The 25,098-nt window shown below is 37.0% G+C and overlaps 1 protein-coding gene and 1 non-coding gene across 2 annotated transcripts; both read right to left on the reverse strand.

The window, feature by feature from the left end:
* Nucleotides 1-2,026: 2,026 nt before the first annotated feature.
* Nucleotides 2,027-20,019, reverse strand: LOC148846410 (FKBP-like peptidyl-prolyl cis-trans isomerase family protein). Its single transcript, XM_088956026.1, has 4 exons — nucleotides 19,556-20,019; nucleotides 13,695-13,817; nucleotides 6,048-6,164; nucleotides 2,027-2,441 (listed from the first exon to the last, which is right to left on the reverse strand). Exons 1-4 carry the CDS (start codon nucleotides 19,865-19,867, stop codon nucleotides 2,319-2,321), a joined length of 675 nt encoding a protein of 224 aa, XP_088812152.1. The 5' UTR covers nucleotides 19,868-20,019; the 3' UTR covers nucleotides 2,027-2,318.
* TRNAK-UUU (transfer RNA lysine (anticodon UUU)) lies at nucleotides 19,955-20,027 on the reverse strand. The gene has a single exon. It is a non-coding gene; the product is annotated as a tRNA-Lys (tRNA).
* Nucleotides 20,028-25,098: the final 5,071 nt, after the last annotated feature.

Raw genomic sequence — 25,098 nt, forward strand, 5'->3', positions numbered from 1 at the left:
GTCCACTATCTATTGCCCACGTCAGGGACCCTTAGGATGTAGGACCGAGGTATGTGGACCCTCTTCGCCAGGGACTTGACCTAGCACATGTCCAAGGAGCAATCAAACTCCGAGCATGGGACGCCAGCATCAGCCATCCTTTGGGCAGCACTCCCCCCTACTGGTCCGGCAACGAGTTCCGTGGCATCACCCTCGGAGAGAGAAGATCCCTCAGGTTCCCTTGGTGACATCGAGGCGACGCTTTCGTAGGGAGAGTCATTTCCCCGGTAACTGCCCTCGGCACCACTCGAGGTTAACCTTTCCCTTAAAACGGCCACCTCCCGTCAATGGGGGACTACAGCTAAGGAACCTAAAGAAGACAAGGGAGAAGGGGTTGCAGGAGAGCTCCCTCTCGAGCTGTTCGGGAGTTCATGGCACTCAGGACTAGAGTATGAAAATGATATTTTAAGATCACCTAGAAAGGATGGAATGTCCTCAAGAAAGAAAGAAGCAAAAGAAGAATTTTGGAGACTTGGGAGTTAGGGAGTTGTGTTCACTTGAGAGCAAGGGCGTCTAAGTCCAAATGGAGAAGAAAAGCACTGCCAAGGCCCCTATTTAAAGGAAAATGAACGGCCCGGATTTCTCCAAATCTGACGGCTGAAATCAATCCACTCCCACCATCCAACTATGATGCACCACCTAGCACAGGCCCTCAGAAGATGAAACGATGCCCAAAGCAACGGTCCAGATCGGCACAGATCCAACGGACGCGGGAGCCCCTTAGCGCAAGCCCTCGGAAGACGAAACGACGTCCAAAGCAACAGTTCAGATCGACGTTGATCCAACGGATGCAAGAGCCCCCCGCTCCTATGAACCAACCTCACCGCACCTCCTAGCGCATGCCCTCAAAAGGCGAAACGACGTTGAGTGAACTGCAAAGACCGACCGCCGAGCGAACCGAAAGGCCCACTCATCATGGACCACCGGATGGACCGTTCAACCTGGCAAATGCAGGACTCCTAGGACGGCTGTCCCCTGCATGGTAGCCCTACTAATGTGACCTGCTCGTGCGAGATACGGGACACCCCCATCAGGCCAAGACATCCACATCGCCCATGCTTCCGAACTGAAGAGTGACGGTGCGAACAGCGAAGACGACGCCACAGCAGAGCATCCCTCGGCTGACAATTCCGAAGGCATAATGACCACTACTCCCAATGACCGAAGCCGGAGCGTGGGGGGCAAGTGATGTGGGTTAGCTTGGCCCAACCCACATAGGGCTAGAAGGCCTAGCCTAGGCAAAAGCCCTGCTGCCTTCGTACGAAGCCAATCACATAACTACTTGGCGTACCATCAAGGCCTACAGTCTAACCTCGTATGTCTTTCATCTGAGGCGTTCATCTTCACCTACCACCAGCACGCTCAAGTATAAATAAGAGGTAATTGCCCCTTGAAAAGGGGTTGGAATAGAGTAACTCCAACATTACTCACTCATTTACTTCTTGCACCTACATTGTCTACCTAGCATTAATTCAAGGAGATCTAATGCATCCAAGGACTCTCTCCAGGAGCACCCTTGCACTCTCCCCTACTTCACATCTCTTACTAACTTGAGTGTAGGAGCCTCCGCCTCGGGTATCCACCCCAAGGTCTCTGACACTTCCAATCTTGCAACATCTCAGATCACCGAGGACCCCGCCTCGGCTAGCAGTCTTTGGCTACCATAGTCCCCGGAACTTGAAGGGTGAATTTACCTTGTTGTCCTCGACTTCGGTAAACCTCTTCCAAGGGCTCAGGGTCCTCGACTAACGCTTGGAACTTGAAAGGTGAATTTACCTTGTTTCCCTCGGCCAACCCACGCGGCAACAATTTTCTTCTTCCTTCTCATTGCATAATCAATCAAACAAAACTAGATTTTATAAACTTCAACTGTCAGTATTCAAAGTATTCCACATTTAGGTTTGTTTTCTTATGTGTAATATTTGCCTCTTGCTGGTTTTTAACATGAAATAAGGGTGTTTGAGAGGGTAATAATAGAAATTGGAAGTTGAAAATAAGGGTTTTCGAAACTCATTTCTATTAATGGTCATAGATACCGAGAATTTTGAATACCAAGTTGCAAGAATGGAACAGTGACATCTTGATCAGTACTGCATAAAAAAGTAATAAATAAACAAATGTCAAGGAAAAACAACGACCAACTCGCTTAATTATAAAAGGTATTTGGAGATTTCTTCAGCACCATCTTTTCTTTTCCAGGAGATTGACTGTCACAAATCATCACTACCTTGCCTTCTGCTCCATAAAGATTCCAGTTTGGCAGTATCAAAACCCAGATCTCAACTACGTCTCAGTCTTACCAACTCAATGTCAAATATCAGAGTTCCAAGCGTGGAACCCTCTCCATTGGTCAGACGTGTTGGATTGAAAATGGTGGTAAATAGCCTTTGCCTGTCAAAAAACTGCAGCAAGGGAAAAAAAAAAAAAAAGAGCACATCGGGACAAATTAATTTCAGATTTCAATTAAGTGCAAGATTGTTGCCTTCTTTGACAGAATTGGCTAGCAGAGCACCTTTAGGCATAAACGAGGTGAAACAAACAAGAACTTAAACAAATAAGAACTTTACCCACACACATTTACTGTTACCACAAAATGCACCTTGCAGAGGAAATTTTGCACCAACAATTTAATATTATACCCTACCATGCATGCATTGTTAGAGCATTGGTTTTGCAAATATATGGGTGCAACATGAGGGAGATGGTGGTGATTGGGTGGCTATAGACAGGTAGTTTGGGAATATGGAGTCAAAAACAAAGCATGAGGGATATTAGAAGCCTTTCAAGAGAGGTCGGTGTGCTGTTTAGATGGGTTAGAAGATCAGTAAATGGGTTGGCTGATTCTTTAGCCAAACAAGGAACAAACAGGGGTGACTTTTTCTGTGCTGAATTGTAATTGTTTTTCTTTTGGGGCGGTTTCCTACTCTTAGGGACTGGACCTCTGTATCTTGTTTAAGAATTTCCAAATTAATGAAAGTTATATGGGTACAACATTATAAATTTTTGGGTAAATTACATATTACTACTCTGTTACTTTGAGAGTAGTGACAATTACCTCCCTGGACTTTCATTTGCTACAAAGGCCCCCTGATCTTTCAGATTCCAACAAAGACCCCCTCCGTTAGCATTCCGTCAGTTAACTCTGAAAAAGATTCTCATGTGACTTTAAACTTTTCTAAATCCCTAAACCACCCTTTTTTCCAATGATTTTTTTTTATCAATAATAACTATTTCATTAATCAGTCTGTAAATATAGTACAAAAAGGGAGATAAAATTTCTTAACTCCCCCTACTGAGGCCAAAGCCCCAGACAAAAGTCTGAAATTACAACTGAGCCAAAATAAAGTTTCCCTTTTTTCCAATGATTCTTAGCTTTTTTTTCCGATTTCCATTTGTTACTGGTTCAGTTGATATTAATTGCATGTTGTGTTAGTTGGAATGCCAGGTTTTCACAGAAGTTTCTTGGTTCTTTGTTGCAACTTTCATTTTATAGAAGTTTCTTGAGTGGGTATTTTGGTAAATTATCTTCTTCAACCACTAAACTTAACAGAGAGGGGGTCTTTGTGGCAAATGAAAATTCAGGGGGTAGTTGCCACTACCCCTAACCCCTAAAGGGTAGAAATCTGTAATTTACCCTAAATTTTTTAACAGTAATAATCAGAATTTATTAATTATAAGGAGAAGTTGTAAACAAGTATGCAACTGTTGAGAATCTTCCTATAACCCCTAATAGTTCTGTGGCTTATATCTGCCACCTAGCTTTATTTCATTACAATCAACAAATTTATGGGGGAACATTTCCTTAGTAAATGGATCTCTTTGCATACATCTAATATTAATATAAATACATAAGTTGTGAATCTCAAAAATTGTTGTTTCTACTCTCAAAAAACAGTGGTAGTAGTTCTCTTATTTAATTTCCTAAGTTTAATAAGAAATCCAAATCAGATTTACCACTTAAGTAGTGAATCTCAAACAAAATAATAGGCAAAATTGCCCTGTGCTTAGTACAGGCCTACAGGGTCATCATTATTCATTAACTAGTAATATAGACAAAGCAACACTGGATAATGTATCTTTGTACAATTGTACTGTTATAACCCTTTTACTTCTTGCAAAGACAGTGACGTCATTTTACATAGTTTTAACTCTAAATAAAAGAACAGTGTGGACACTACCACGGATATTGGATTCTTCCAAGACCTCTCATTTACTTCTTTTCTCTCATTCTTCCATCCTGTGACAGATAACATAGTATCTTTTTTTTTTTTTTTTGATGAATGACAGATAACATAGTATCAGAGAATTATCCATCATAGATCTGATTAAATCTTATATTTTTTCCTTTTCTTCCTTCTACTTTTTCATATTGAAGTGACTAAAAGGAGATCTGAGTTATTGATCAAAAAAAAAAGGAGATCCGATTCTCTTGATCTGATCACAGACATCAATACCCTTTTTATCTCAATTTTTCTTTCGTTATAAGACCACTCTCTTCATTCTTTTTGGTTCTTTTGAGCCTACTGATGGTGGTATAACTATAAGTGCTTCCATATGCTACTGTTGGGTTTTGTTCTCATATGGTGGTGAGGCAGTTGAGGATCATGACTACAACCAAGTTAGGAGATGACATTAGAGATATGTGTGACTCATTACATCATGTTTGAACAGGAATAGTTCTAACAATTTGCATTAGGACTGAAAACAAAACTAATTTGTGGAAACCATTTACAGCCATGGTAGGCTATAAGCCTATAATGATTCTAAAAACATTCTTTATTGGGTCATGTCAACCTGTTGAGTTGAGGGGAGACAGCAATATGATGTCCATCTTTTTGTGACAGAATAGTTAGGTTGAATAGGTTTGTGGACCACTTCTGCTCTCAGTTACTTCTGCTATTACCTTTGTTCAAGGAGTGAAAGACTAATCATGGCAATTAGCTACCTCTGGTATTTCAGGTTTTGGTGTTATCTGTTGGTAGGAGAGGAAAACTGGGGTACTTGACTAGCAAAATCATGGAACATCAGATGAAGGCTTGGCTCATGAAAAGTGAGAATAGAAAACTATATAATCATGTCATGGTTGTAGTTGTCAATGCAGCCCACACTACAGAAAAAAAGGACTGATATAGACAAGGGCATTTGAGAGCAAGCAAAGTTTACATATATGGAGCAAAGACATTTTGCACATATTTACCAACCCCAAGTTGAACCATTTTCTTGTCATCAAGGTCGTAAGAGTCTTTGAATCTACTACTCTACCCTCAATGGTCCCCACCTAGTCCCAACTCCCAACTACATAAAACTAAACTTTGATGGTTGTGTCTAGGGAATCCAGGGATGTCCAGTATTGGTTAAGTGTTTGGGGACCATAATGCAACTATTTTGGCTCCCTTCTTTAGGGATGGTAGGGTTGGGAGACTCATAGAAAGGAATTTTAGTTGTTACACTGACTTTAATGGGTAAAAGAATCCCTAAATACTATAATGAACTGATTAACTGAATAATGAATTTTCTTAGTTTAACCATTTGAGTTTCAATTTTATCAAGTTATGTAAGCATTGCCAAGTGGTTAATAAAGTTGAGAAGCAAACCACAAACAAAAAGGCAAACCAAAAAATGTTAACCATTTCTTTCATGTCCCAGATTAGACCTGAATCCAGGGTGTAATTCCTTCCAACCAGTCAACCTTCTCTGGGCCTCTCTCAAAATATGATGACCTTTAGTTTTGTAGTAGAAAACAAAGGGAAAAGGATCCCCTACCATCCCTCATGCTCTGTTGCAAAAGAGGCCTCTAGCCACTAAAAACCCAGTTCTCAACCATGTCATACTCAGTCTACCTCATTAGATCTACCAATTAAAAATCCCTTCAAGAAACTTTGTTCATTTTTTGGTAGTATGAAGAAACTTTCTTCACAATGGGCACCAATTTTTAACTTTAAGATAATACCATCATTACAGATTATAGAGCAACAATTACCAAAAACGTTCAAGATTAGAATACCTACATTAGGAGGGATGGATTCTTGAGATGTGTTCTGATATCCTTGAGATGGAGGTATAATGACTCGACGAATACCTCCTACTTTCATTGATCTCACAGCCATTTCAATCCCAGAGATGACCTACATAAACCAACTTCAATTATATAAATGAAGATTTCTCAGTTCAATTGCCTATCCAACAAATAAAATAATGTAATCAACAAATTCTTTCCACAACACATTGTGACTGGCAAGACATATTCCACTATACTCGTCCTCTCCAGTGAATAAGATAAGACCAGTCCAATTATCATCATCTAAAGGATAACAGTACCACAGGAACTTCTGAAAGAGAAAAAAAGAGAAGGAAGAAAGGTACATGTGAAAGAAGATAAGAGGTAGTGGAAGAAGAAGAGAAAAGAGAAAGGAAGGTAGCACATGTGGGTTTGAGGAAGGCCTAAAAATTTGGGCAGTTATCCCATTCATTTATAATGTAACAATACAATTACAAAATTTCCCTTCTCAAGAATAAATAAGAGAAATAGATAAAACACCACACAGTTCAACAGTTCAGTTGTACTAAGGTGGATCCTAAAGCTATCAAGTTGTTGGAGAATTCCTCCACCCAAAAAGGGTATAAATGTTTGCATAATATTTCTAGAAAACATTTGGTCACTATGGATGTCACTTTTTTTTAATCCATTCCATTTTTTACAATGTATTTGTTCAGGGGAAGAGTTGTAAAGAAGAGAGACCCCTTCCCATTCTACCTTACCGTTCCAATGTCAAAGTTAAGTCCTATCCCATCTTCTCATGGAGAGTTGTCTAAAGTGTTGTAGGTTTAAACTAGATACTCTAACAAAAGGGAAGGCCATGATGTAATCTCCTAATTAGTTGGACCCACAAGAACCAAATCCAAGTAACCTACAAAGTACTATTCCTTCTAATCCTATCATCAGTTTACCTTCTGATCATTCTTATTTGGATCCTTCCCATTGCTCACCAAAAGGGAATTAGATATTGTATTATCCACCCTATTTTTTCTCAATAACAGAATTTCATTAGACTAATAAGAAATAATTACAGGATTGGGAGAAGTAAACTGCCTTACCTCTCCACAACAAAAATGCAATTACAATTGAGCCAAAAACAATTGATTCCTTCCTGCCCCTTGTTTTGTTAAAGAAGCAGCAAAAGCATTTCCTGTCCTTTTAATCAAGCTGAATTGCACATCTATATCTTTGGTCAGCCACTTAAATATCTATTTCTCATTGTTGAAAATCCAGAAACCCTTTTCTTCCTTTTGCAGCCACTTCACTACTAACTTTGAATCACCTTCAATAATCAACTTCCTTACATTCAATTCCTTTGCCTTTTGCAATCCTTCCATGACAACCATAACCTCAACCCTTAGTGAGTCACCTGCTCCAATTGGGCCTGACTATAATCCAATAACTCTGCTTCACTATCTTTAAAATTCCCTCCAATACCAGAAGGACCCAGGTTTCCAGCACTACGTTAATCATTAGAGGAGACCAAACAGGGCTTACATTGGACTTATGACAAGCAGAACTGGCCACTTCTATTTGTTCAAAATATCACCTATTGAGAAGTTGGCAAACACATCCACAGATTTTACCCAATGTACCACTCTCACCATAATGGTTTCTGTCTTCTCTACTTCTTTCCTTGCCGGAAAACAGTCTTGCGTTTCTTTCTTCCCATATAGTCCAGATCACAACCGCCCTAACACATCTCCATAAAACTTGTAGAGAACACTGATGTGGGCCCCACTGCAGTGGTCCCCACTGTGTTCGTAGGACAGCAGTGTAGTTATTTGTTTCAGTTATAGTAGTGTCAGTTTGAGTCAGTTTGTTAATTCAATTGTTATTTATTTCAGTTTTTATTTACTTTATTTATTATGTAAGTACCAAGGGCAGATGTGTCCTTTCCATTATGTACTAAACATAACCTATAAATATTAAGAGAGTGGCAGCGGCAGATCTGTAAGAATCTGTCCCTCCTTTGAACAACTTGTGTCCTCTTGTTTCTCTTCTATTCTCTCTCCTTTCTCTCACTTTCTCTTCTGTTTTGCAAACCTAAAACCTTTTAGGATTCAAGACTGATTACAGTCTTGATCTTCTACTAAACTTGTCCCCTTTTCTTTGGCCACCTCAAGAAAGAGGAATCAAACAAACTTTGCACATTGGTCAAAGGAGACCACTTACACCCAAACAACGAGAAAAACCATTCCCAAATAAAAGTAACGAAAAGGCAGGAGATTAATAAGTGAGATAAAGTTTCTCCATTATTCTTACACATAGCACACCAGTGTAGAGATAAACACCAATTTGTTATTTTCCTTCAGAGTAAACCATAGATATTAATTCTTTCCAGGAAGACTTCCCAACAAAAGCCCTTGACTCTTAGAGGGATAGGATTACCCTAGACCTCATACACCGGAAATGGAATTCACAAAGAATCAAAAGGTTGAATAAGGGCCTTAAAAAGAGAAGTACAGGAAAAGGAACCAGAGGAGGATAGGGTCCAAATACAACTGTCAGATTTCGAGGATTCCGAGTATACCCCATCAAGGATATGAAGCAAATCCAGAACTTCATTAAGTTTTGAATCCCTCACAAACCTCCTTAAACCCCAATCCCAATCAAATCTAGTTCTTGAGCTTGAAGGAACCAGGAAAGAGGACACAAGTTTATCTTTATATCGCGATAAGGAAAAGGCATGGGGGAATTTATCTTTCAAAGAGAGATTATCCACCCAAACCTGTTTCTAAAATTTTATAAGGTTACCAAAACAAAGGTTGTACCTGGCAAAGGGAAGGAAGAATGGGAGGGCAGCATTAATGGCCTTCCAAGGAGAGGCTCTGGTAGCCCCAGTCAATATTCCAACATCCCAACTGTTAGCTGCAAGCCCATGAATACCAATCACTATCTTATCTAAAAGCGTGTCCTTCTCCACAGAAAGTCACTATAGCCACTTTCCTAGCAAAGCCATATTCCTTTTAAGTAAATTGCCTAGGCCTAACCCACCAAACTTCTAGATCCTACTCGCCATTTCCCAACTAACTCTATGGTCCCTTTTCTCCTCCCCTGGCTCTCACAAAAATTCCCTCATCAACTTTTCCACTTTTCTACTCACATTCACTGGCATCTTAAAAACAAACATAAAATACACCGGCAAATTGGCCAAAGTAGCTCTTATCAATGTCATCCTTCCTCCTTAAGGACAAATTGCTTTTCTTCCAAGATGTGAGTCTTTGGACAAATCGTTCAACTACAAGATCCCAAAAGTTGCTCTTTTTGAGTTATCTCCCAATGGAAGCCCTAAATACTTCAGTGGCCATTGTGAGTTGTGACACCTCACAACCCAAAATGTTTGCATACTCCAACATCTCCTCTTCTTTCATATTAACACCCACAATACAACTGTTGTCAAAATTCACCTTAAGGTTGGAAATTAGCTCAAAAAGTTGTTCTCTTAACTTGAGATTCCTAACCCAGTTTCTATTTGCTCCACAAAAAAGCAAAGCATCATCTACAAATTGCAAGTGACTAGTTGAACACTGCCATGGCCTACTTTCCAACCCTTAAACAACTCTTGCGAGTCTACTCTAGTAATAAGCATACCAAGTACCTCAACCATCATAATGAATAGAAAAGGGGGATAAGGGGTCTCCTTTCCTAATTCCTCTCAAAGCCAAGAAAAAGTCCACCATAGTTCCATTCAATAGCAAGGAGTAATGACAGGTCTTAATACACCCCTTTATCCATTTACACCATCTTTCCCCAAATCCAAAACACCTCAAGACTTCCAAGAAAAAGGTCCAATCCACCAAATCATAGGCTTTCTCTAAATCCAATTTGTAAATGAAGTCTTCTTTTCAACTCTTTTGAAGTCCTCCACACATCCATTAGCAATGAGGATTTGGTTAGTGATTTTCCTACCCCTTACAAAGCACCTTGATTTGGAGAGATAATGAAAGGGTGAACAACCCTAATCCTCAAAGATATGACCTTAGCTATAATTTCATATAGACTATTCACCAAGCTAATGGAACTAAACTGACGAGGATGTGGTTGCATCACTTTTCTTAGGCACCAAAGCAATGAAAGTCAAGTTAAGGCCAAGATCAGTTACTCCCCTTTCATAAATTTCCTCAAACATTCCCATTAAATCATCTTTCAAAATGTCCCAACAATCTTGGTAAAAGGCCATTGTGAAACCATCCAACCCTAGTGCTTTTCATCTATCCATTGAGAAAATAGCCTCCCTAATTTCCTCCTGCTCAAATCTCCTCTCCAACCAGTTTTCTACTTCACTTGGGATCCTCAACCAATCAAGCCCTTCAAGCCACACTCTTTCCTTCAAAGATCTTCTATATATTGTTCTAAAATGTTCTTTAAAAGCCTCGGATATCTCACTCTGATGTGTCATAAGACCCCATCAACCACTAACCTTAAGATAAGATTCCTCTTATTCTTCCAATAGCCGTTGCATGAAGAATTTAGTATTCCTATCACCCTCTTTGATCCACTTATAACTAGACTCCTGTCTCCAACTTATTTCCTCCTTATGAAGAACATCTACCAATTTCTTCCTTAGGAACCACTTAGTTTCCTTATCTCTGTCCTCAAAAGTACCCCCCTCCTCCTTTTTATACAAATCCTCAATTTGATTGACCAATGATTGCTTCCTCTCTTCAATCCTCCTAAACTCCAAAATGTTCCAATCCTTGATCCTAGACTTTTAAGTCTTGCAACTTCCTGCGAAATCTCATCCCTTTCCAATCGACTCTTGGGTTGCTCTCCCCCCACCACTCTTAATCTTTTTAATAAATCCTGGATGACACAACCAAATGTTCTTGAAATGAAAGGGAGCCGGTTATGTGTCTTATTCATCTTCATCTCCTTTCTGTTGTGCTTTTTATTCCATATCTCTTGTAACTATTCTACATAGTATTGTAGAGGCTTTTTGTAGATATAAATAGAAGGCCAGAATGATTAGAGATGAACGCTTTAATTGGTGGAGATTCTAAACGACAAAAAAAATGAGAGGTAAGTTGGTATTTACTATCAAACAAAAAGCTGATACAGAAGTAGCTTAGGTAACCTAGGCACTTCAAGAATAGGAGTGTTCAGGGACCAAGAGCACAATCTAATTGTTTTCTTTTCAGGCCCAATTAGTGTAGGAGGTTCCATAAGGGCTGAGATTATGGCAGCACTGGAAGGAGTACAAACTACAAAGGGCAAGAAATATGAACATTAAAAAACTAATTATTGAAGGAGATTCCAAATTGATGGTGGGGTGGCTACAAAGTGAGGAGGCAATGTTATGGAGATATAACAATGAAACAAAGAAATTCAAATAGTTGATTCATAACATGGAAGTGAGAATACAATGGGTTCAAAGAGTGCAAAATCCTTTGATGATGTTCTTACTAAACAAGGGGTGGGGAGAGACCAGCTGTTTGAGGCAGTTTTGTAAAAATAAGAGTATTTTGGGGAGAGATAAGAGGATTTATCTCTCATTATTTGTATACTCTCTTTGTACTCACTATTTTTTTTCATCTATTAAAGAAATGTTATTTTTGTCTATCAGAAAAAAGTTGATGGTTCAATTCACAGATATATGGCAAGGCTAGTGGTGAAAGGTTACACTTAGAACTATGGCATAGAAAATACAAAAACCTTTGCACTAGTTGCAAAGATAAAGAATAAATAGAGTTTGCTCTAAATTACTGCCAATTATTCATAGCCTCTATATCAAATGGACATAAAGACTGCTTGTCTCCATAAAGATCTGTAGGAGGAAGTGTGTGTGTTACTATCACCTAGTTAAATCATGGGCCCTCAAACCATTTCTAATTAATTCACTCCATGTCTTTTGGCTTGTCCCTGGTTCTTTTAAACCCTCAAAAGTTGCAAAAAATCACTTCTTCATACTGGTGTTATAAGCGATCTCCTCTGCATACAATCAAACCATCTTATTTTACTTTCCCTCATTACCTATTGGGGCTACTTCTAAATTCCTATAAATATGTTCATTTCTGATCCTATCATTTCTAACCTTACCATTCATCTGTCAACATTTATTTCTTGCAATACTAACTCTGCATGTTTTGATTTTATCTTACGCTTCCAGTCCCAGGCCTGAATTAGGAGGATGGTTATGTTAAGTTGGAAACTGACACTAAAATATTTGCCAAATCTTATGAACATAGATCCTGAATTGGCAATTTCTCCAAGTAAAAAGAAATATGCTTTGAAAAAATAATCAAATTGATAGAAAATATGAAATGGGTTTTACCTGAAAAAGAAAAAAAAATAACATGTAAATCTTCAAAGTGTATTACTTACTGACAGTTAGGAACAACATTGGGAAATAGCCATTTATTAGTCACTCCTAGTATACTAAATATCATTGAATTGGTGACTAATAAGCAAATAACCAACAATTGGTGTGTGAATAGTACCTCAAGATCTTTGTTGAAATTCTTTTCTCCTGTTAAAAAAATAAAGCACAAGAGTAAAGTTGAAAGCAAGCTACTTTGGATTTGGCATGACAAAACAGAGGAATAAATTTTCAATCATGTTAAGTGACCAATTAGTGCAGTTAAAAGAAGACAAATGGAGAGACAATAGGTTCAGTGGAACACTCTAAATTAGAACTGGACTTCACAAGCATACATGGAAAAGTTTTGAAGAGATTTTTATCAATAAAAAGTTGTTGAAATAATTGATTTTATTTTGTTAGGGTCTGTTTGGATGATTAAAGCTTTTTTGTTTTAATCTGTTATTGTAACTTTATTTAGTAGGGGCACAAGGGTCATTTCCCTTCTTGTTTTTTTCGCCCTATATATTATAATGAAGCTGGCACCACCAGCACTGTTCCATTGCCTCTAATCCTTCTCCTTTCTTCCTTCTCTTCTCTTCTCTTCTCTCCTCTTCTGCTGTAATCTTCAATTGGATTTACTGTCAAGAAAAGTTGTGAAAATAGGAGGGATTGGTTTATGGTATTTTCCTATCAATTTCCTTTGTAATTACAATTAATAATTATAATTTCTCTTTCCCTAACCTTGAAACAGAATAGAACATGGGGCTAAGGAGAAAAGTAGATCAGTATCACCATAGCGTTGTCCCAACTATACATGAATCCCATTTACCTTTCCGTTATGTTTAAAGCCATATATATTGTTAAATTATGATCACTTAAATCATTTCTTACTACTTCAACCCATGTCCTTTTTGGTCTGCCCCAAGCCCTTCTAGCCCCTTCAACTTGCAATAGGTCACTTCTTTTTACAGGTGATGTAGATGGTCTTCTTCTATGCACATGACAAAACCATCTTAGCCAACTTTTATGGCTATGGATCCTAAATTGTCTAAGGAGAAAAGTTGAAAACAATAAAAAATAATAAACTTAAAGGAAGAAAACAAAAGAATAAAAAAAAAATTGAAGCATAAACAAGTTTAAACTGTTTGAATGGATATGGTTAATTTTAAGGCAAGTCTTGTTATTCAAAGATATATATTCGTAGCATATTGACTTACATAGTTACATGATCATACCTAGAAATTTTTTTATGCTCACACAAACACAACAAGAATGGTAATTCCATTACCAACAAAACAAATGAAAACCACAACTTACTTTGCCAGAGCCAAGGACAAATGCAAAGGGAACTGGCTCACCCATTCCGTCTTTGTGATCATATGTTGAATCAAAGCGCCATCCTTGTTTTGCAGCTAACCTTCCATAATAATGAATTGCAACCTTTACAGGTAAGAAACAAATAGAATCCATGTTAACATCGTAACTAACAAACAAGACCACTTTTCTTTAACAATAAATTTCTATAAGATTGTAATACCATGTTTTCCTACTTCCTACAACCCAGAGTTGTGTATCTTCTTATTTAAACATCTTTTTTCGGTTTTATATATCAATAAGGGATCAAACAACATTGTAGGATTTATTGTTTTTGAGAATTGAGACATACACACTTTTAATACACTAATTTCAATAACCAACTAAATAATTGACTAACATGACAACCAGTAAATGTGGTCATTAACACATTGGAAAAATTAATGAAACTAGTGATGCAATCAAAGTAGTTCTAATTTATACAGAAGAGATAGAGAGAGATAAGGAAAGCTCATCATGGTATTTACCCATTACTCATTCTTTGTTGTTGCATCTTTTATTTATATTCCTAGAAATATAGCAGAAACTACATGGAAGACAGAGTGGAGAAGGCAAAGTAGGTTGAAATGAATGCTCTTTAGAAGGAGCATCACCTAGGTGATGCCTAGGCAGATGCCAACCCACCTTAGAGACCAAGCAACAAAACTCCCTTGTCACCTTTTCTTGCCCTAGCCCCCCCCCCCCCCACCCCTCCCACAACTATGTGGACAAGAGAAGGGTTATTGCTACAATATTGACAGGTGATTCAGTCCCAAGCACCACTGCCAAGTGGAACAGTTCTTTGTTGAAATGGAACTAGAGAAAAAAATTGGTAGAAGAGGACCTAACAGAAATATCAATGGGCAATACTATTGGATCAATGGATCCTAAAACTGTGATAATATATTTTGACAAAAGAAAGAAAAGAAAACAAGTAGTCACAATTTTGCTAGGCCCTATGATATCATAGATAACTTTTTTGAGAAGAAGGTAACTTTCATTAACATGATGCATAAGAAATACACCTTTAAGAGTATTCTTTGGTCTTCGTTCAAGTCAGGTTTGCTGAGCCTTTATGTCTGTAAGATGTGTGGATTTTTTGTTTTGTTGAGGGGATATTGTTGTCTGATTGTTGGGTCCATTGGTTGTGCTTCTCTTTCGGGTGATATCTAATCACTTTTCTGTTGTATTTCTTTAGCTTTTTAGTGAAATTTCTCTTTATTCTTCGAAAAACGATATGGAATTCCTGTAATTTCTATATATGTTCTCTTGACTAGAATGATCAGCTATGATGAGCCTCAATCCAACTCACAAAAGGTGTTGGGCACTTGGGCATGTTAATATGGTTTCCTATTGGTAATTTCACTAATTTTATTTCAGGCAGCAGGTTGACAAACATAAGATCATATCACTCTTCCGAACAAAAGGTGAAATCAAATAAGCCAACCAAAAGCTATTGCAATAACAAATTAATTGTCAAGTTCCATTGCTACTCTTTACCAGTGATCCTAGTAGAAAAGTAAGGAATCCATCACCAGATGTGCACAAGTAAGGATTCCTTCCTGATCCTAAATGAATCATGTGACAAACTTCATGCAGCTTCTAGATGTAATGGTCTACCATAAAATCACCATCAAGCATTTTTTTAACTGATTAGAGTCATAATAACGTCCTAGTAATGCTTCTTGTTTTTTATCAATAACAGAAGAATTTCATTAGTTATGGAAACAAGTACAAAGGAACACCACGGGAAGCGATAAGCTCTCTTAATTGACTCCGAGATGACCATCGAAATTACAAATTACAACACATCCCAAAAAAGCCGACCCCTTCCCACCCCTTGCTTAGCAAAAGCATTTGCACTTCTTTTTACCCATTACAGCTTAACTTCCATATTTTGCATAATACACTTAAGCTTTCTTTTTTCATTAGCAAAATTCCACCAACCAATCCTCTTTTTGTAGCCATCATACTACTAACTTTGAGTCCCCTTATATGATCAATCTACTGATGTTCAGCTCCTTAGCCTTTTGAATTCCTTCCATTACAGCCATGGTTTCAGCCCTCAATGAATCACCCATGCCTATTGGACCCAGGTAGAAAGCAATACTTCTTTCCTCCTCATTCCGGAACACTTCTTCAATGCCTAAAGGGCCTGGATTCCCTTCACTGCTACCATCAAAGTTCAACTTGATAAACTCACAAGGGGGTGGGAGCCAAGTTGCATAATGACAGCTTTTGAAAGAGAGGAATCATCTACCTCTTTCCACTTTCTAAGCAAGTCATCATTAGAAACCCCTTCAAAGCTTCTCAAAGTCTTTACCCATTGGATCACTCTTATGGTAATGGTCTCAATTACTGCTTCACTACTCCTTTCCTTCTCTGAGAAGACTCTTTGGTTTCTTTCTTCCCATAATGCTTCTTAGTTTGACAAATGCACCTTTAAATTTCTACATCTTCAAAGTTCAAATACAAAAAGTTTGGACTCTGGACCATGTCAATCTTCTTATTTTGATGAGTAATGAGTTGTTGATCTATAGCTAATGGACCATTATTAAGCTTGTTGAATTGCATGTCCCAAGCCTGGATTGTTGAGACAGTGGATTGTAGTGTTTGTTCTATTATTGGGCCATGGGCGCCACTCTTTTATTATTTATCCATTGCTGCTAATACCTTACTTATTAAGGGTATATTTGTAATTGTACTTTTATTTTAAAAAGAGGCAATATAACACAGTGGGACAGAACACTGCTACCCTCAAATTCATCTCTCTCAAAATTGTTTTCCTTCTTTCTACTTATTCTCTTTTCTCTGTTTAGGTCTGATTTCTTCACTTTTTCTTCTTTGATCCATCACCAAATGAAGAACAATATTACTGATCCGATCTCTAAGTTGGTATCAGAGTAGGTTTTATGTATAACATTGCATGATATCTCATATGTCATGACTATGATTAGCAAGTTTATGCGTGCACCCAGAGATACTCGCTTGGCAGCTGTAAGAGGATTTTATGCCCTAAAAGATTAACCAGGGAAAGGAGTCTTATGTTCCATTCATGGACACGAGGAATGAGGCATTTATTTGTTTTGATTGGGCAGGCTCTATCAATGATAGGATGTCAACCTTTCGCTACCATACTCTTGTTAGAGGTAGTCCAGTGCTTGTAGGAGTCTGTAGACTTATGATGCTAGGTGAGCTGACTTTGATAGACTTATGATGATGTATAGTGATAATCATGTGGCCATTAACACTGGTCATGAGAACCTATTCAACATGATAGGACAATATTGGGGTTGACAAACATTTCATATGAGATGAATGTTTCTAAAGAAGTTTGTCTTCCTTTTATTGCCTCAACAGAGCAACTTGCAGATGTACTTACCAAATGTGTTCTGAAGCCTAAGTTGCAACACTACGCAAGTAAGATGGGCATGATTCACATGTATGCTCAGCTTGAGGGGGAGTGTTGAGATCACGGGCTGTGGTGTTTGTTTTATTATTGGGCCATGGGCCTCACCCTTTTATTTTATTTATTCATTGCTTCTTCCACCCTTACTTATTAAGGGTGCATTTGTAATTGTGTTTTTATTTAAAAAAAGGCAACATAACATAGTGAGACAGTACATTACTGCCCATGGATTCATCTCTCTCAAAACTGTTTTCTTCTTCCTTTTACTTCTCTGTTCAGATTTGAACCATCACCAAATAAATAAAAGTATTACTGATCTGATCTTCAAGTTGAATAAAGGAAGGTCACATCAAGCTAGAAACATAAATTGTTTGTCAAATCTTTATAAACATGAATCATGAATTAGTATTGCATGGACTCCCCTAAACAGATGAAGGTCCATTTCAGACATGTAAATTGCAAGTTGCAACACTCCTAAGGATTCTTGAGGGACACTTATACATAACATTTGCCTTTTTTTCTCCTAATTTACTTCACCAAATAAATAAAAGTATTACTGATCTGATCTTCAAGTTGAATAAAGGAAGGTCACATCAAGCTAGAAACATAAATTGTTTGTCAAATCTTTATAAACATGAACCATGAATTAGTATTGCATGGACTCCCCTAAACAGATGAAGGTCCATTTCAGACATGTAAATTGCAAGTTGCAACACTCCTAAGGATTCTTGAGGGACACTTATACATAACATTTTCCTTTTTTCTCCTAATTTACTTGACATAAATAAAAGCTATTTACAATTAATGTAATTTTTACAACAAAATGTTACTTGCAACAAATACAAAATTCTAGACCTTTTTATAAGTATATATTGTTAGAACTTAAATATATATATATATATGAACTCTTTCATAGTATATGCTTCTAAAGATGCCCTTGAGCCTATGTTCTTTCCTCTAAAGTAATTAAACTCTTTGGCAATGCTAATGGATTTTGATTCTCATTTTCGTGCCCATGCAATACCAACCTGAATTGTTATTTCAAGATTGTGTTGTTAAAGCAAAGCCCTCAGACTAGAGGGTTTCATCAAACATGTGGTCATCTCTCCTTTCAGACAAAAATTATATGTTCAAAGAACAATTTTATTAGACATGTATTATGGGATTCTGGGAATTTGTTCAGTTCCTTAATGAATGAATTTTAACTGTTGCTTATCCAAAAAAAAAATTAGATATGTAGTTACCTCCACTCTCAAAAGGTATTCACTTCAAAATTCAAATAGTGTGAGACCCATCTGTTTTCTTTTTTCTTTTTTTTGATGAATGATGTCAGACCCATCTTTCTTAATAAACTTTATGAAAACACAAATTCAAATGTTATGGGACCCAACTAATTGAAATATCACTTAAGTTGAACTTTCTTTTAACATTTATTTTCTTAACACAGTTTATATGTGAAATAGTGGCATTGAAGTGCCCATATTAAGTGCAGGGTTGTCATTATCTAGTCTAGTAAGTAGTAACAAAAGAAGATAAAGCCCTTGGTCGAGTAGACTAATGGTTGAGAAAGGCTAGGGTCAAATTGAATTGATCCATAGCTGTTGCTTGAAATATCATGGATAATTCATGGACTGTCATTGCTACTACAAAGTCATTATCTGTTGGTTGAAAGCTCAACGTGCAAATTAAGAAGTACCCATCTGTTTATCACACCAAACTACCTCAAAATCGTTGCATATATTCTAAAAAAATAATTGGGAGGTGGTGCAGGGGGAGATAATTTCCAACAAGAATAGGCTTTCATTAAGAGTTAAGACCTTTTCCATCCGGCTTTTATTGAAACCTATCGATGGCTTTCAAGGATGATGCAAAAAAATTACTACTCACAGCTCTTTTCTATGACCCACGTCATATACACCACTTCTAGGTCTAGCAGAAGTCTGTAAGCCATCCAGAATTGAATGTGAGGCCTCAGGCTCTCTGCTCAGAGTCCTCATATTGTAATAGCTTTTACACAAAAAATCCATTGTAGAATCATATCAAAATGCTCTAAGAAAATCGAATGTCTTTTCATTTCAAAGGGCTCTAAAGAAACTGAATTAATTGTTTAAGGAACTTTTTAAGGGGCTGGCATTCCAGTAGCCACAAACCAGTCATCTTCCATTTATTTTCCTAATCTCCACTTTTCTTAAATTCAATATTTGTGGTCGTCAAAGAGTTCTCGTTAATGGTCAGAAGAAAAATCGCAGAAACAAATAATAACTTACAATTTTTGTAGCCATATAAACATTATCCGGAAAAGGCGTAAATAACATAAACAATTGCCGAACCTTCAAGTTCGAAGAACATAGCAAAGAATTTTGTTCAGACATTCCATCACGGTGAAAGAAGATAAACAAAAAGAAAAAGAACTTACCTGATCACCTTTAACGGGGACCTCTCCGTCACCTACGCGAAGATCCAGAGCTTTCACTCCGCCAGAACCTTCGAGCTCGAAGAATTCAGAAATGGAAGCAGCAACAGCAGAAGCTTTGCAGGAGTAATCAGAAATGACGAAGATAAATGAAGTAAATGTTGCAGACAGAGTGTTCAGTGAGAAATCCCTTCTTGTCAACAACAGTGAAGAAGAAGAAGAAGAAGCTGTTCGGGGGGGTAATTTAGGCGGAAAAAGACAGTTCGTTAAACGTGTAAGGACACGGAACGACGATACGTTGCAGCACACGACCATCCTTTAATTCTCTAATAATCTCATCTCAATTAAACGTCTACCTCTTTACAGAGACGAACCTTTAAAAAAGTGATAGGAAAAATGACAAGCCGTCTGTGGGAATCGAACCCACGACCACGTGGTTAAAAGCCACGCGCTCTACCGGCTGAGCTAAGACGGCATTTGATTCATACGTAGTGATATTTATAATTTTATTCCTTTCTCGTTCTACGAATGATAAATAATCCTTTTGAATTCACATTGCACTCCAAAAACGCTTCATAGTACATCAACATCATCCCAACCGTATATGGGAAACAAATGATAAGTACAAAAGATGTTCCTAATACACATTGAGACGTACATGTAGGATATTTTTGGGGCACATTTCTTGAGGTGCAAATAAGGATAGCAACAGGGCGGATTCAGGTTGTAAATTATAAATCCTATTCACCTCCCTAAACCTCCCAACCCATACCTTACCCAAAACCCGGAGCGGGTTGGATTTTTAGAATTCAAACCCTACATACACATGAAAATGCAAAACCCTCCTCGCATTTAAGGGTGGGCAGGTTGAGTTGGTTGGTCAGGTATAAAATTAACAGCATTTAAATTTGCAAAAATTAGTAAAGTTATTAAATTTAATAAAAGTTTCTTGTTATATGTAAATCAATAAACAACCAAACTAACATTAACGAACATTAAAACTTTTAATAACTGAAATAATTTTCAATGAATAATACCATTCTAAATCATTCACAAAATTTTTCAATAACTGAAATGGTTTCCAATGAATAATATCATTCTAAACCATCCACATAACAACATCAAAATTTTCAATAACCAAAATGATTTCCAATGAGTAATATCATTCTAAATCATTTACAAAATTTTCAATAACTAAATGAGAGTCGTGTTATTCTAAATCATCAACATCAAAGATATTGCCGTCATCATCAATAAAATCTTCCTCGTCCATGTCGTCACAAATAGTGAGAGGATGATGTATTTCCTTGTGTGCACTTGAATTTGAAGTCAAAACTACACAAAATATAAAATGCATATTAGCATTTAGTAAATGTACAAAACATGTAACAAAATTAATATAACATATTTATAAAAATATTTTTGCACCGCTCTTTTCAGCAAGTAACCAGTTTTGACAACATGTCAGTAACCCCCACAATACTTGGAAGGAGTCTACTACGTTGTGGATTCACCAACCTACAAGGTGGACTCTAAAGCAACTGTGCTAACTGGAATAACATAAATCTCTCTAACAATATCTTGCAAAATTGGATATGTGGGACCATGTGACTTCCACCAAGCTAAAAGATCAAAATCTGATGTTCAAGGCAACACATTATCATCCAAATAATGATCCATTTCAGACTTAGCATTTGTCTTTTTTCTTTTGAGGCTGCAAATAAACAAGTTAAATTCATGCATCCTTTCTTACTCTTGGGTGATATGATGGTTTAATTGATGAGAAGATGTAGTTCTCTCATCTTGCTCCTTAGAATGCTTTCTTTGATAATCCTCAACCAAATCATCATAACAAATTTTTACAATCCTCTGAACCTCTTCCTTATTTCTACTTCCATACACCTTTTAATGGTAATATTGGAGGAGATACCTTGGATCCAAAACATTAACAACACTAATAATGTCATGTATCATGTCCCAATAGTTATTATATTTCATAGTCCTCTTTACTACCATAGCTTGAATAATTGAGCTTTCATCTAAACTCCACTCGTTCAATGCCAATTTAATTTCACAAATATTTGAGAAGTAAAGATTGACAATTGCATAAAGTGTACCTGAAATCAATTTTGTGACATCGTAAAAGATTCTTAACTTCCCACAAATATTCTTTGCAATCTCCCACTCTGCATCACTAGGAGAGAACATTTGTATGGCCACATAATGTTCTTCAACTGTTCAAAAACTTTTAGGTAGACTAATGCAGCCTCAAGCATCATGTATGTGGAATTCTATCATATCTTAATATCAAGAGACAACTTTTTGTAATTGCAACACGTACTTGTTTAGCAGCATGCTCAAACATTTACATTCATTTTGGTGTAGTTGTCCAATATATAACACTCTCCCACACTTTTTCTATGGCATCTCCAATCACTTCCAACCCATCTTGCACAATCAAGCTTAAGATATGTGCACAACACCTCATATGAAAAAAAAAAAAAAAAGTCATCCAATAAGAGAGAGCCATTAGAAAGTCTTCATATTATATTCTCTACCACTCCATTAGTAAAACAATTATCCAAAGTGAGTGCAATTTTTTTTTATCAATTTTCCACTCAATAAAATAATTCATCAAGATTTTTATTTAAAAAAATAAAGTAAGCATGATTACCTTATGATGCGCTTTTGAAGGGTCCAAGAATCATCAATGTAGTGTCATGTGATGGCCATGTACCCCTTCTTTTGATGCTCTGCAATCCACATATTGGTGGTAATAGATATTCTACTTTCATTTTCACCAAGATTTTTCATCAATTTTGTCATTTTTCTTTATACAATTTCATAATATCATTCCTTATTGTATTTCGGCAAGGGATTTTAAACAAGCTTTTGCCTTGACACATCTTGGTCAAATGCATAAACTCCAACCCTCACTTTCCCATCTGATTTCATATTCCTAGTTAAAACCATTTGCTGAAGATTTGCTTGATTTCATTTACGACAATACTTCTTAATAAGATCTTTTAAGTTACTTGTCCTATGCTGGTTGTCAGCACTCAACACTAAGTGTCTTTATGGCAATTATTACATATTGCCTTACATGAACCATTAACATTTTCTTTCTCAAAATATTTCCACACTTCTGAAACCAATATTGGTCGCTTTGCTTCATCATTACCGGCAACCTCATTTACTAGTATAATTGAATAGTCGGAGCTTGATGTTGGATGTGTAGGATCATCACCCATTATTGATGATAAATTTTGAGAGTTGACCAAGGATGGAGAACCATCAACGTATTATTTTTATCACATAATGACAACATAAGTTGGGCTTTTAGGTTATCTTTGGCGGACATGCTAGCCATGTTCCTAAAACTTCATTTTAATGATTCGAGGTTTCATTATTTCAGGATCTTTATAAAGATAGTAGAGGTTCTCTTATTCACTCTACCCCATATCAATAGAATGAGAACCAAAATAAACAATGAAAAATGAAAAAGCATAAATATTAATAGAAATATGGGCGTATGTGAAAACTAAAAACTTCTTTGTTCTCTTCCTCCCTTTGATAAGAATGAGTTTTGACTAGCAAATGGAAAACTTGTCTTTGCTGACAGCTCAGTGTTCAGATGTAACAAGAAAACCTCATCTTTCAAGTTTCAAGTTACAAACTTCAACATCAGTTTGTTACATTGCAAGAGACAGCAAAAGTGGAAAATGAATGGAGTTTAAGAGTGCTGCAATGTTTTTTTTTTTTTTTTCCTTTTTCTTGTTTGATCGAATGATTTAGTGAAATCGTGGAAGCCAAAAAAAAAAATTCGCTCAAGCCTAAGAGATCTTTTTTTTTCACAAGATGACAAAAAGCTTGAAATATGGAAACTCCAAATTACCAATATGACAAAAAGTTGGGAAGGAGAGCAGATCATTAATCGTGATTGGATTGAGAACCTCACACAATAAAGACATTACTACATGCCTATTTGGCACATCATTCCGTGTGATCTTTTGGTTGTTTACAAACCGGAAAGACCGATTTTCTATGTTTTTCCATTTGGCACGCGTAATATATAATGACCAAAAGACGGAATGCCAAAAAGATGCAAGAATTCCATTTTGGGTTGATTTCGGGAAGTTCCAAATGAAGTTTCTCACGTCTTTCACGTTTTAATCTCGTGTGGAAAGACGTGCATCTGCCAAATGTGCTTCAGGCTGCTCAAATCTTCATGCAAAAGCTCAATGTGCCTTTTGCATGTCAGAGCTACCAGAAGATCTGACATGGACATCCATTCATTTCATTCTATTATTTAATATAACAAAAAGAAAAACAAAAACTAATTATAAATTGGTAAATTTTAATAATTTATAATTACTATTAATGATAAATTAGTATTTATTTAAGAATAAATTATCGTTTATTATTTTACTAAGAATAATAAATTAATAAACAAATATTAATACAAGAATGTTATAAAAATAGGAAATTAGTAGATTTAATTAATTTAGCTAAGCATTCTATTTTTAGATTGTCTAGATAGTCCAATTAGAATGGCAATGGGGTGGGTTTGGGGCAAAGGACCCAAATCCCTGAATTTTTTAATTAAACAGTTGAAAAACAGTCCTAGAAGTGGAGACTGAGTTTGAAACAAAGGAGACTAGCAAGAGAGATTAGAGAAGAAGAGAGAATTGCAGCAAGGAGAGTTAGAGGATGAGTGTTTCGAACATAACCTCCCTCTAACTCTCTAATACACTTTTATTAAGTTAATCTTTTAGTAATTACAAGAGAGGTCCTTAGTTGGACAAAAATTACAAAAAAATGAACATAAAAGAGTATGGGCCCAGAATAAGGCCCATTACAGAGAAGAACATACAGATAACATACAGTAACAACCTATGGGCCATTCGGCCCATCTTCTCTACACTCCCCCTCAAACTGAGCATAATTGTCAATCATGCCCAGCTTGCCAGTGTCATGATGAAGTCTTGCCTTGGAGAAGCCTTTGGTGAGAAAATCTGCCAATTAGCCTTTAGAGGTAACGAATGGATGGCACACTTCTCCGGAGGAGACTCTTTCTCGGATAAAATGTCTATCAACTTCAATATGTTAGGTTCGATCGTGTTGTACCAGGTTGTGAGCAATGTTGATGGCAGCCTGATTATCACAGTACAACATCATGGGTCTGTCATGATCAATCCCAAGTTCTTCCATTAAGGACCTTAGCCACAACAATTCCGAGACCCCATGTGCCATGGCCCTATACTCTGCTTCTGTAGAAGATCTGGCCACAACAGATTGTTTCTTACTCCTCCAAAAGACAACATTACCATCCACCAGACTGCAATATCCTGAAATAGATCTTTTGGCATCCATATTTCCAGCCCAATCAGCATCAGTATAGGCTTCAAATTTCAAGTGGTCATGCTTGGTAAATAGGATTCCTCTCCCTGGAGAACCTTTCAGATAGCACAAAATCCATTCTGCTGCTGCCATATGAGTATCTCTAGGAGCATGCATGAATTGGCTAATGCAACTGACAACATACG

The sequence above is a fragment of the Nelumbo lutea genome, chromosome 7, assembly GCF_056320005.1.
Source record: "Nelumbo lutea isolate HS-2025 chromosome 7, American lotus-T2T, whole genome shotgun sequence".
NCBI classification, from domain to species: domain Eukaryota; kingdom Viridiplantae; phylum Streptophyta; class Magnoliopsida; order Proteales; family Nelumbonaceae; genus Nelumbo; species Nelumbo lutea.

Excerpts from the sequence above, each read along its gene's own strand:
- LOC148846410 (XM_088956026.1), bottom strand. The coding sequence starts at position 19,867 with ATGGTCGTGTGCTGCAACGTATCGTCGTTCCGTGTCCTTACACGTTTA. Across the intron at positions 6,165-13,694 it reads TTGTCCTTGGCTCTGGCAAA|GTCATCTCTGGGATTGAAAT; the intron begins GTAAGTTGTGGT and ends TGGTTTATGTAG. Across the intron at positions 2,442-6,047 it reads AAGAATCCATCCCTCCTAAT|TTTTTTGACAGGCAAAGGCT; the intron begins GTAGGTATTCTA and ends CCCTTGCTGCAG.